Below are 13,381 nucleotides of genomic sequence, written 5' to 3'. Positions count from 1 at the left end.
GGATGTGGATGTGTTCAGACTGTGTTATTATGGAGAGATACTGGCGAAAAATAAAGCGCATGACTCATGGTTTTGAATCACGACGTTTTGGAGTATCGCGTCATACACCTGCTGAACTATTGAACGACAGTGTCGCAGTCAAAGTCTGCGTGTGCGGGCAGTGTGTGTGTGTGTGTGTGTGTGTCGCGAACACTGAAACTGTGAGTCACCAACAGCAGCTTCAGCAAATCTCTGCAGTATGTAAAACATTCGAGGGAAACAAAATCTAATTGTGGACAAAAATGCTAGGCTAAATTTTACTGTGGTGATTTTTATTTCATTTTGGGTATAAAAATGTTAATATGTATGATGTACAATGTAAATATTTTCAAAATGTTAAGTAATTCAAATTGAGTCACCACCCTTCTGCAAGTAATAAGTCTTATTTTGTAAAAAATGCAGTATTTCTGGGTCAAAACTGTCTTAACAGTTACCATACTCATTTTTATCATCACAAAATAGCCACAGCCATATCACGCAGCATCCCAAGACAGCTTACTGAATGAAGCTAAGCAGGGCTGAGCCTGATCAGAATCAGACATCCCAAGTCGGGAAAAGTAATTTCTAAGTGGAGACTTGGGATGTCTATGAATGGTAGACCACAAGGGAAAACTAGGTTGCTGTTGGAAGTGTTGTTAGAGGGGCCAGGAGGGGGCGCTCAACCTGCAGTTTTATGAGTCCTAATGCCCCAGTATAGTGAAGGGGACACTATATTTTCAGCGAGTGCCATCTTTTAGATGAGATGTTAAACCTAGATCCTGACTCTCTGTTGTTGTTAAAAATCCCATGAGTAGAGGTGTAACTCCAGCCTCCTGGGCAAATTCCCTCCATCAACCCTTACCCATCATGACCTCCCAATCATCCCCATCCATTGAATTGGCTCTATCAGTGGCTGCTTCTCAATCAGCGTTCTTCTGCAATCTTGTGTCCTCGTGTTATCATGTAACGTATCATGTAAAGTTTAGATCCGAAACTCAAGACCGCAAAAACGAAAGACACATAAAAGTTTCTGGATGTGTTCTTGGTATCGAGGATGCACCGATGCAGAATTGAGCATCAAAAAATGTCAAGTAGGCTAATTCATATTCAGACCCACACGGCTGCAAATGAAAAAAAAAAAAGTCTTATTTTGCAAAGTGCAGTAGGCTACTTCTGGGTTAAAACTTTGTTTTATATTTTTGTACATTCTTAACGGATATCATACTCATTTTTATCATCATAAAATACAGGGAAATATTGCAAAATAAAGGTAAATTGTCGCATTTTAATCATATTATTAGTTTCAAATAATATAAATTACGTTTTATGTAGATTATTTCACAAAAATGTCCACATCTATCTTTTTTGTTATAAAAACAGATTTGAATTTATTACAAATTCTGATCACATGGCAAAATATTTACAATTTTGAGAATCATTTTATTATATTTTAATACACACACAAACATTTTAATGCTTTTAATAATAATAAAGGAGTTGGAAGCGCAGCATTTTATATAGATTTATTATTAAAGTTGAGAGATATGACTTATTTTTCTCAGGAGTTCCCCTAAATGAGGCGGTGGAGTAAACAATACCATGAAAATCTTAATAAAGGCACAAACACATTAAGGATGTTTATTTGCTGCATTTCGTATTAAAATCTGTGCTATTTGTATTGTGCAATGTATATTTGTAAGGTGTTGTGCATGTTATATATATTTAAAAGGAAAAAAAACAGTAAACCGTTGTATGAATGCTGTAATGTTTAAATAATTTTTCATTAAAAATGTGTGAAGGTCACGTGATCATCAGGAACAACACAGCATCTCATTTCTCACAGGACGCGTTTTTGTTCTTGCACTCTCCCGAGTTCGTTCTTCCGAGGTGACCTGGCAAGACCGGTCTCCACAAGAACGCAAGTTTGTTCTCTGTGTTCTTGGAATTGAAAACACAGCCATTGTCTCTCCACTCCACCAATAGCTGGTATGTAGTAAGCGCACTGGCGCCATCTGTGGCTCCATCACAACATCCAAGTGGATGCTGCGCACTGGTGGTGGTGTGGAGAGACCCCTCTCATGATTGCGAAGTGCACCAGGCTGGCTATAGAAGTGCGTCTGATGTTGTTAAACTCGACATAACAGACGTTTTCATAACATAAGTTTAACTTAAACTTTAATTAATAAATTCTGAAAATGTAGTAAATTATAAAGAAAATAGTTTTCTCAAAGACACCACCAGTTCCCCCATGCATCCTTTATCATACAAAATTCAAATGATCTATTTTATGGTAAATTAAGTAAAAGTTTTTTCATTTTAAAATCTTAATTTTATAGATTAACATTAAAGTTTAAATTAAAGTTTCAAAATAAAGTTATACTACAAAAGTTATCATTCTAATACAATTGAAAACATCTAATGGTGTGGTATATTATTAAGAAAATATGTGAAGTCATTTATGGTGCACAATATCATTTTTTTACATAAAGTTCAGTGTAGAGATTTCCTTGACTTTACTGTGGTGATTTTTTCATTTTCGGTATATAAATGTAAATATGTACAATGTAAATATTTGAGTATTTTCAAAATTTCAGGTGGGCTAATAAATGCAGCATTTCTGGGTCAAAAAAGTATGTTTGATATTTTTGTACATGTCCACATCTATCTTTTATTATTATAAAAACAGATTTGAATTAATTAAAAATTCTGATCACACGGCAAAATATTTAGGATTTTTTTTTTTTACATTTTAATACACAAATATTTTCATGCTTTTAATATAATTTAGATTATTACACATTATGTCTGATGTTGTTCAATTGTCTTGAATGAAACTCAACATAACAGACGGTATAATAAAACAATTTTAATTTAGCTTAAATTTTAATAAATTCAGAAAATTTTGTAAATTATAAAGAAAATAGTTTTAACAAAAAAGAAAGAAAAAAACGTTAGTTTCCTTATTCATCTTTTATCATAAAACATTCAAATTATGAATCATAGTAAACTAAGTAAAGAGAAAGTTCGAAAGAGCCATCCCTCACTGACAAAGGTCCAGAATTTGTCCCAAAGATAAGCTGATTTATGCCATAATAAATTGTGGTAGAAGGCTTTAACATCAAGTATAATCCTCTGTCGCTTCAGTTTGACTGAGGAAAATTTAAATGAATAATATTTAAACTACAATATGCTAGTTTTAGTTTAAAACTTTAACAGATTGCTATTTTGTAATGATATATGACCTAATAAAATGTTGTATTTAAAAAAAATAAGTATTGCTCTCATATTTCTTTATTTTAAACCTTTAGAAAATGTTTTTAGTACATCAGAAACTCGGTTATGATAACTATCCAACCAGCTAGTCTAACAAAAAAGGTGCATAAAATGTCACTAAAATGCAACTTATTAAAACTTCCTGATTAAATAGAAAATGAGGCAAATAACAGCAAAAAGGTCCACTTTTTAAGAAAAAAAAAACACCTATTTCACCAGGCTGGCTATAGACCTGTTAATAAATAAAGTTTCACTACTACAAAAGTTGCTCTAATCATCTTTTATCATAATAAAACAAATAAAAATAAAGATAATCTAACCTAAAGGTCATCATAGACGTTACCTTGACAAATAATCCAAAGGAATTGATCGAATGTTTCAGTGAAGTTTATTTAAGCCTAAGCACTTTAAATTCATTCATCTCATACAACCTCTTAGATACATATTTACACATATACACAGGGAAAATATTACGATGGCAACACGGAGAGATGAAACTGACATGCAGCAATGTGCCACACAAAATGAAGACGGAACCCAAACAGTGACTTTCATATTGCTGAAAACATTGAAACGGAAGAGTACAAGTTATGGGGACGTGAATATTTATGCCCAGAAGTACTGTGTGTCAACAGTCATGGCTTTTGATTCGCTAACTTAGTTGGTTAGTAACGCAAAAGATTCTGACCTTACGGACGTTGACTGCTGGTTACAATGATCACTTTCCAGGCTTTAAACCTGTTGTGACATACAGGAAAATAAATTACATAAGACGTCAACACAAACGGTATGTTATTTGCTGCTGTAAAATCGTTGGTGGATGCTGCAGAACGGTAAAGTGACAAATACAACGACTTGACATTTGATCAATAGTGGTCATAATATACAATATGTATATATTTATATACTGTTTTAATGAAAAAACATGAGATAAAAGTTAATTTCTGTACAAATCTTCTTTTACAGGAAATAATTTAAACTATACAGCTGTTTTTCGATCAATAGACAAACAGGACTTTGTCATAACCTCAGGGAATCGTGTGTGTATATATATAAAACAACATCTCATTGTCTTGCTGCTACAGCAAAGTCAGACGCTCCTGATCAATTCTCAACGCAAGATCAATGAAACCAGTGGAAGCTCATGTGATCGTACATTTAAAGTCCTCGTAATGTACAGTTAAAACCGCAGGCTACTCTGATCTTAACGCCGACTCCACCAAAAACCCTTTGAATCTTTGAGGAAATGCATGCAGACGCCAAACAAACAGCATCACAATGATACTTTCAAAGGAAAGGAGAGATCGAATGGGAACAGCAAACACTGAATCACAGTTTCCTTCTTCTCTCTCTTATGAAGGAGAGAAGCTTGTGAACGAGAGGCGCTCGGTATAAAATATCCTGAATGGCGCGTATAGACGGCCAATCTTTCTCTGGCGAAGAGATTAAATACAGTACGGAGACTAGAGCTTGAGTAGAAAGTGCAGTGTGTAGAGCTGCCAGGAGCCAGGCGCAGGGGCTTTAACATCAGGCTTTAATGTCCGAGAAGCTTGTGTAGGTTTCACTGCAGCTGGACGATGTACTGAGGTTTCCAGACCCACTGCCTTCTGTTGGAAAACACACACACATATACTTATGTGTAAATAAGTGTAGAAATGGTCACACTTAACATTTCAATGGTAAAAAACTATAAAAATGCTACAATACAAATCCGTAACCTGGTTAACCGTATGTTTCCTTAATATATACAGTGAATAACCATAAATTGACTTTCCCAGAATTCACTAAACTTTTTATTTTATTTGGTTGACATTATTATGGATCTTTTTAGTTGTTTCCCCATCAGTTATGTACATTAGAGATTTATGTTACATCTAATGTTGGTAAACAATGTTTATTTCATGACTTTCATTTTATGCGTGTCACCATACTGGTGTTTAGTAGCTGTGTGGATGACACTGAGCACCTTCTATATGCAGATACTCTTTTCTGCTTGTGGGAGAAGTTGATTGAGATGAGCATTGGCTCACTATGTAATTTCCTCATCACCACCTGCAAGTAGGTGTGCTAACATGTCTAACTGTTTAACAAAAGATGTGTAAATGTTGATCATTCAAAATACAGACATTTTACCTCTATAAATTACTATAATTCTGTAATTTATCGTAAAAATGAAAGATTACTCTTACGGTTTGTACCAGCTGCCGGTTTTTTACCGTAAATTTTACGGAATTATTTTTTACAGTGTAGTTAAAGCATTTCCCAGTGTCCTGGAAGGGCATGCGCTGCGTAAAACAAATGCTTGATAAGTTGGTGGTTCATTCCACTGTGGCAACCCTACATTAATAAAAGAACTACCCCTTAAAGCAAATGAATAAATAAGGTAAAGTATTTACTAACATGAATTAAGTATGAACAGTACTTGTACAGCATTTATTAATAATCACAGTTTAACATTTACTACTTCATTATTATTAACATCCAAATCCATGCTTTTTACCATTCGTTAAAGCATCGTGATAAACATGAACTAACAACGAATAACTAACTAACGTTAACATGAACAAACAAATGTAATGAATGTATTGTTTATTGTTTGTTCATGTTATTACATACTTTAATACAACCTTATTTTAAAGCGTTACCGTGAAAAAAAAAAAAATACAATATCAATATAGGCTGATAATGCTTCGTTTTAATGTTATTGTCGTTAGCTATGTTTCCATTCAAAGATGCAAATTTAGATTTATGCGCAAAAACTAGGTATGATCAAAAACTGATCACATGATCGAAAATCGGGCCTGATCATGCAGTTTCAGACTCGATCGGAATCAGATACCTCCAGATCAAGACTTGTATAGTCTCATTATTTTAGAACACATCTATAGTTTTGCAGTAGCACAGAGTTAGACCTCTTTCATTTTTTACTATATTTTTCTGAGTTTTCACCTTTATTTAGATAGGAAAGTGGAGAGTAATTGACAGGAAAGCATGGGGAGCAGAGAGAGGAAGGATCAGCATAGGACCGCAAAGCGGAATCGAACTTGGGTCACCGTGAGCACCAGAGTGCATGTGTCAAGGCACTAACCACTACACCACTGGCGCCGAAAACAACATTGCCATAACAAACTGTGAGATATGTAAAATTGAGATTGCCTGCTGGGTATTTTAAGTTGAGGTGCTATTTGTTTTTATTTAGGATTCTTTCTTATATTTACTCTTGGACTACAGTCTAAAAGTAAAGAATTGATATTATTTATTACTTGATTGTTCAAGCTAGCTCACAGAAGTGCTCTGTTTGCTAACAGAGATGTTGAATGTTAAAATAAGGTGAATTAAATCAAAAATAAGGAACATCCTGGATTTGTTTATTAGCTCTTCTTTATTCTTTTGAAATGTATTATAGAGATATCAGATTGGGTTTTGGTATTAGCAGATACTCTAAATCAAATGACTTGAACTTGACGGCAAAAAAACCTGATCGGGACAACCCTAGCAAAAACTGAAATACTGCACAAAACATTTGCGAATAAAGCACTGTTTCCATTTAATGAGTCGAAAATTGTAACAAAATCTGAAACTGGTGGCAAATATAAAAAAAGAAAAATGGAAAAGCCAATGTAGACCTTTTTTTAATTTAATAAATTACATGAGGCTTAGAAAGCGAAAACTCAAACTCAAAACGAACTTAATGAACTCTTAAAAGCAAAACTGTTTTGGGTTTTTAGTGGCATGGGATGATATTTGAACCGTAATTAACTGCTATGATTTGGGTTAAAGCATTTTAGAATGACCTAAACATAATTTCACATATTTTATACTGTAGACAGTCTACGGGTTTGTCTATTAATGTCGTCCCATCGCAGCCATTTTTGTAATCTGTTAAAACAACAATCCAAAAAAAAAAAAAATAATAATAATAATAATACTAGATGCTGGAATTTATTCTGTAAATCCGGCAGCTAGTTCTCTGAAACTCTCACATGGTCACTCACTGAAGCTACGCAGGGCTGAGTACCTGGATGAGAGACCACATGGGAAAAGTTATGTTGCTGCCGGAATTGGTGTTAGTGATGCCAGCAGGGGATGCTCAACCTGCAGTGTGTGTGGGTCCTAACTCCTCAGTATAGTAAAGGAGACTACTGCTCAGTGAGCACAGTGTTTCGGATGAGACATTAAACCGAGGTCCTGACTCTCTGTGGTCGTTATAAATCCCAGGATGTCCTTCGAAAAAGAGTAGGGGTTTCACCTCTGCATTCCGGCCAAATTTGCCCACTGGCCTCTGTCTATCATGACCTACTAACCATCCCCATATCATAATTGATAAAGTCTCCTCTCCACAAATAAACTGGTGTGCGGTCTGGTTTAATATGGCTGCTGTTGCATCCAGGTGGATGCTGTCCACTAGAGGTGGATGAGGAGATTCTCCCCAAAAAATGTGTAAAGCGCTTTGAGTGTCTAGAAAAAGTGCTATATAAATGTAAAGAATTATTATTAAATGCGTTTTTATCAAATTGTAGTTTTTTCACATTTATTCTTATTGGATAAAAAGTAAATCTTACTCTTTTATTACTCATTTAAAAAATTTTAAGATTAATATTTATCAGTTTATGTGTCGGTTATCAGTATATTCAGATACAAAAGAGAGTTATAACGGAAAAAAAGCATAGCAGTCCATTCCCTTAAAAAACTGTGTTGTGTTACCTGAGCTGGAGAGAGACTGAGAAGATTTGGACTCTCCGATGAGCGTGAGCAGGTTTGCAGCAGGAACCCAGCCCTCTTTGCTGGTCCGCAGGTTACGAACAAACCTGACGAACACAAAAACATTCTGAAAAAACTGAACGGTGGATAATTCAGTCATTTAACCCTTGTGCAATCTGTAAGGTAAGGTCAGGAACAACAGGGGTGAGGATCCAAGTACAGTTTATTTAAGAGAATCATCAGGCAGCCAAAGGTCAAAACAGGTGCAAACAGATGCATACAGGTAATCCAACAGCATAGTCAGGAAAACAACATAAACAATTAAAAAAGCAAGGGATCAAAACCATGGTAGACAGGACAGGGAAACGATCACATGAAACAAGACTCAGCAATGTGTGCGTGAATGTGAGGTGTTCATGAGCTACAGCTGTGTGTTTGTTATCAGTGGTGATCTGGAACTGGTGTGTGTGAGGTGCTTGAAGGGAAATTTTGTTCGGTAAAGTGGCATATTAGTCATGAATGTACGAATCTTACCAGCGTCCATCGTCTCCCTCTCGGACCAGTTGCACAGTGTCTCCGCTCTTAACAGTCAGCTCCTGTGGTCCACTTTTGTCATGGTCAGCAACCACTACGTACTTGCCTGGAGACTAAAGCACAGAATATGTCAGTGGCCAGACTACAGCATGGATGCCACATCAAATTATCTTATCAGACTGCAACAACTCACCAATTTCTTCCCTCCCTCATCCTCAGGGTCAGAGTTCATGGGGTCCTCGGCGCTCGAGTATCCGTCGTTTTCTTCAGACGCATCCATAGACAGCGACGCCTTGGTGAAGCCTTGAGAAAAACAGGACAGGTGAAACCAAAGCGACATTTGGTTTATGGTAAAGAGGATAAAAGAAAGGGAAGTGGTGCTCCACAAAGATGGAAGAAGAGACTGGCTCTGTTTCAAAAACTAGTTCAATGTTTTGTGTTGTACTTCTTACGGTTTCATTAGACAGCATCATAGCTGTCCTCAAATTGATATTTGAAAAGCTTTACTTGGACAATAATGCACAACACTGATAATTGAGATGTCAACACCGTTAGCATACTGCTAAGCTAATAACAATAAAGATTTCCTCATGAAAATAAACAATGGTTTTGTTGTTGTACAAATCCTGTATTCATGTTTTGCTGAAACTTTAGTTTAAGTTCCAGTTCTCATTATGAACTAGTGGGCTATGACCTCTTTATTATTTAGATATAAAGACTGGCTGTTTATTAGTACTTATAAAGTACATGTTATGTTATGTAGATGTTATCTTATTCTACATCCATAATGCTACCTAAAGATAACAACTACCTTAAAAACATTTAATAAGCAACAAATTAGGTGTTTATTGAGCTAAAAGACGTAGAAATGAGAGAAATGTACCCTAAAATAAAGTGTGGCCCAAACTTTACTTTTTAGTAGACTGATTACCATTTGAGTAGCAATACCATGGTTATTTTGTGTTGTATTAGCATGGTATAACTACAATAACCATGTTTTTTTTATTTAAGTAAAACTATCATGAATGTTTGTAAGAGATTTACTTTTTTGGAACAGTTTATGTTTACAATCAATGTACACTCACCGGCCACTTTATTAGGTACACCTGTCTAACTGCTCTTTAAAGCAAATTTCTAATCAGCCAATCACATGGCAGCAACTCAATGCATTTAGGCTTGTGGACATGCTCAAGATGATCTGCTGCAGTTCAAACCGAGCATCAGAATGGGGAATAGAGGTGATTTAAGTGACTTTGAAAGTGGCATGGTTGATGGGCTGATCTGAGCGTTTACTGAGCATTACTGGGATTTTCACACACAACCAAATCAAAGGTTTACAGAGAATGCTCTGAAAAAAAGAAAATATACAGCCAGCGGCAGTTCTGTGGGTGCAAATGCCTTGATGCCAGAGGAGAATGGCCAGACAGTTTTTCAGCTGATAGAAAGGCAACAGTAACTCAAATAACCACTCGTTACAACTGAGGTATGCAGAGGAGCATCTCTGAACGCACAACACGTCCAACCTTGAGGCGAATGGGCAACAGCAGCAGAAGACCACACCAGGTGCCGCTCCTGTCAGCTAAGAACAGGAAACTGAGGCTACAATTCGCACAGGCTCACCAAAATTGGACAATAGAAGATTGGGAAAAGCGTTGCCTGGTCTGATGAGTTGCCTGGTCTGATGAGTTGCCTGGTCTGATGAATGTTTCCATTCAGCTATTTTGGCACATTTCAGGATACCGCATACATTGTTTTAATCAAAATGCATAAATTCTAGAATTAGTTTTGACTATAATCAGTTGATGTGTATTTACTAATTATTTACCATTATATTGTTATTGCAGGGATATTGTGCATTATGATACCCATGTAGGAAGCGCACTTGGTTTTGAAACGGAGCCAGAGTCTCTTTCTCTCATATATCACTTGACTATATGAACAGCTCCAGGCGCTGAGGGAACAGGAAGAGCTGTTTGTGTTTGACGTTCAGACAGTCATGACTCGGATGATTGCGATGACAGGCATATGACACATCCGCAAATCATACAAAACATGTTTATGGAGAGATGCATAAAGGTTTTTAGATCTGAATCAGTAGATGATTATCTAGGCCAGAAGAGTGTTTTGTGGTTTCAGAATGGTAAAAGGAAATCCAAGAACTAGCACCGCAAACCAGCAGACAGGAACCCAAAGCAGACACTCATGCAGTGGTAAACTGGGAAGTGCAAGTGGCTTTCCTTGCACAAACTCGAATCTTTTTTTGGTTTGGTTGGGATTATCATATATTGAAGATAATAATACAGTTTTTGAAGGCTAGGTTCACTAAAAAAAAAAAATATGTGGCATCACTTTCTGTCATGTCATTACAAACCATTATGGCTTTTTTGTTTTGTGGAATACAAAAGGAAAACAATCTGTATGAGTATAGTTACAACAAATAGGAGCTGGAGATTTTATAGTAAAGAATAGAGACGAGAGAACAATTCAAAAGTTATTATTGGCTAGTTCTTATTATTGCCATTACAGTTATGGATCATTGATAGTTCCATGAAGACAGTTTAATATTCACAGAAACCTTCCACTGCACAATAAGTTATTTAGATTCTTCATACTTGATTCTTTTAAGAACTTATACAGTATCTGAAAGGTTCTTTTAGGAACCAAAAACAGATTCTTTTAAGAACTTTTAACTGACAGGTTCTTTTAGAAACAACAACAAAAAATAAATATAAATAAATAAATGCCATCACTGCAGATGCTCTATTTGGGAACCTTAATGTCTAAGTGGCCACCATTGCCTTTAAAAATTCAAACGAGAATTTCATTTTGGATCATTGATGGTTCCATGAAGAAACTTTAACCCCCATAGTACAATAACACCTTTCCACTGCACAAATTATTTTTGTTTTTATATATTTTTATTTTATTTTTATTTTTAAAGAAGGTTCTTTAGATATTTATTTCAGGCTTAGAAGAAAAAAAAGGTTATTTTACGAAGCAAAAACTGTTTTTCTATTGACCTTATTATTATTCATGTACATGTGGGTTAAGCCATTGGAATCTTTTTTTTTGCTTTAGACTTCTGGTTCCTCTTAAAAACAGCCTGTCTGCTCCTTGATGTTGCAAACTTATATTTTTTTAATATCATTATTCTCATTTTGTTTGCAGAGCTAGCATTCAATTTCAGAATGTTAATTGCCATAACAATTTTTTTCTAAAAGTGACAAATGAATTAGGAACAATTTCTTCTTTTGCGTTCCCCAGAAGCAAGAAAGTCATCCAGGTTTTTGAATGACATGACTGTGAATGAATAATGAGGATTCAATATTCAATGGGCTGATCATTTTTCTTTCTCCTCTAACAATAACACTTTATGAACTGGACTGGTTGCACATTCATTCTCCCACAGTAAAGAGCATGTAATTATCCAGCGGTTATGCCATCTAGCTCAGTGATTTATCCTGCAAACCACCAATTACAGTGCAATGTTATCATAGCCTGTGGTTAGTGTTTGCCAGTCTGATTGGAGGTCCTCTTTGAGAGAGAGCAATAAAGATAATGTTCATTCCCACACCAGGCATCTAGTTACCTCTGCGTTTAGTCTGCAACAGACTAGAAGTGCTCAGCCATCTCACTCGGGTGAGAGTGATGTGAGGACCTGCGTCTGAGGGAGAGGCAGCTGATAAGAGTTCAAAAACTACAACCATTTACCAATCACCTCCAGAATATACAATACTAATGACAGCTTTTAAAGTTCGCACCAAAATTTACTCATGTTTAATCACCCTCATTCGGTTACAAACAACTTTGTTGTTGTTGAACATAAAAAGAATATATTTTGAAGAATGTTCGTAACCGGTAACCATTGACATGCATAGCTGGAAAAAACTAATATATGAAAGTCAATGGCTACCGGTTTCCAACATTCTTCAAAATATCTTCTTTTGTGTTCAACAGAAACTCAAACATGTTTGGAAGTACTTAAAGTTGAGTGGATGATGACTGAATTTTCAGTTAAAAAGGTAAAAGATAATTTTCTCAGCCTCATGTTATTCCAAACTTGTGAAAAATGTTGGGAACTAGACCTCTATGTTGACCTCCACAATAAACACACTCTCCGGCCACTTTATTAGGTACACCTGTCCAACTGCTAACACAAATTTCTAATCAGCCAATCACATGGCAGCAACTCAATGCATTTAGGTATGAGACAAGGTCAAGACGATCTGCTGCTGTTCAAACAGAGCATCAGAATGGAGAAGAAAGGTGATTTAAGTGACTTGAATGTGGTTGTTAGGGCCAGACGGGCGGGTCTGAGTATTTCAGAAACTGCTGATCTACTGGGATTGTCACGCACAACCATTTCTAGGGTTTACAGAGAATGATCCAAAAAGAGAAAATTTCCAGTGAGCGGCAGTTCTTTGGGCACAAATGCCTTGTTGATGAGAGGTCAGAGGAGAATGGCCAGACTGATAAACTGATAAAAGGCAACAGTGACTCAAACAACCACTCGTTACAACCGAGGTACGCAGAAGAAACACACAACATTTCCAACCTTGAGGCGGAGGGGCTCCAGCAGCAGAAGACCACACCGGGTGACACACCTGTCAGCTAAGAACAGGAAACTAAGGCTACAATTGGCACAGGCTCACCAAAATTTGGCAATAGAAGATTGGAAAAATGTTGCCTGGTCTGATGAGTCTCAATTTCTGCTTTAGTGCAGTTTGATAGAGGGCTTGGACCCGGAAGTTGCTTCACGTGACGTCAGCTTTAACAAGCAGACGGAAGTCAATGGTTCCGGTAACCCCTGACTTTCATGTGATGAAAAACTATATATTGTGAAAGTCAATATAGA

The 13,381-nt window shown here is 36.2% G+C and overlaps 1 protein-coding gene across 49 annotated transcripts in view; it reads right to left on the bottom strand.

Moving 5' to 3' along the window:
* Positions 1–3,662: 3,662 nt before the first annotated feature.
* mcf2la (mcf.2 cell line derived transforming sequence-like a) overlaps positions 3,663–13,381 on the bottom strand; it is a 143,236-nt gene continuing 133,517 nt past the window's right edge. For 29 of the 49 annotated variants that reach the window (XM_073954110.1, XM_073954146.1, XM_073954129.1 and 26 more), the window contains 4 exons: positions 8,720–8,829; positions 8,527–8,639; positions 7,996–8,099; positions 3,663–4,898 (listed from right to left, as the gene is read on the bottom strand). In XM_073954110.1, coding sequence (XP_073810211.1) covers positions 4,819–4,898; positions 7,996–8,099; positions 8,527–8,639; positions 8,720–8,829 — 407 coding nt within the window. In that variant the 3' untranslated portion in view covers positions 3,663–4,818. Of the gene's footprint in view, positions 4,899–7,995; positions 8,100–8,526; positions 8,640–8,719; positions 8,830–12,115; positions 12,191–13,381 lie in introns of all 49 variants that reach the window. The other 20 variants (XM_073954082.1, XM_073954092.1, XM_073954026.1 and 17 more) reach the window with 1 other exon arrangement.

Source organism: Danio rerio, chromosome 1 (genome assembly GCF_049306965.1).
Source record: "Danio rerio strain Tuebingen ecotype United States chromosome 1, GRCz12tu, whole genome shotgun sequence".
In the NCBI taxonomy this organism is placed as follows: Eukaryota; Metazoa; Chordata; class Actinopteri; order Cypriniformes; family Danionidae; genus Danio; species Danio rerio.
The sequence above is the reverse complement of the archived record's forward strand: the minus strand, read 5'-3'. Positions and strand labels throughout refer to the sequence as shown.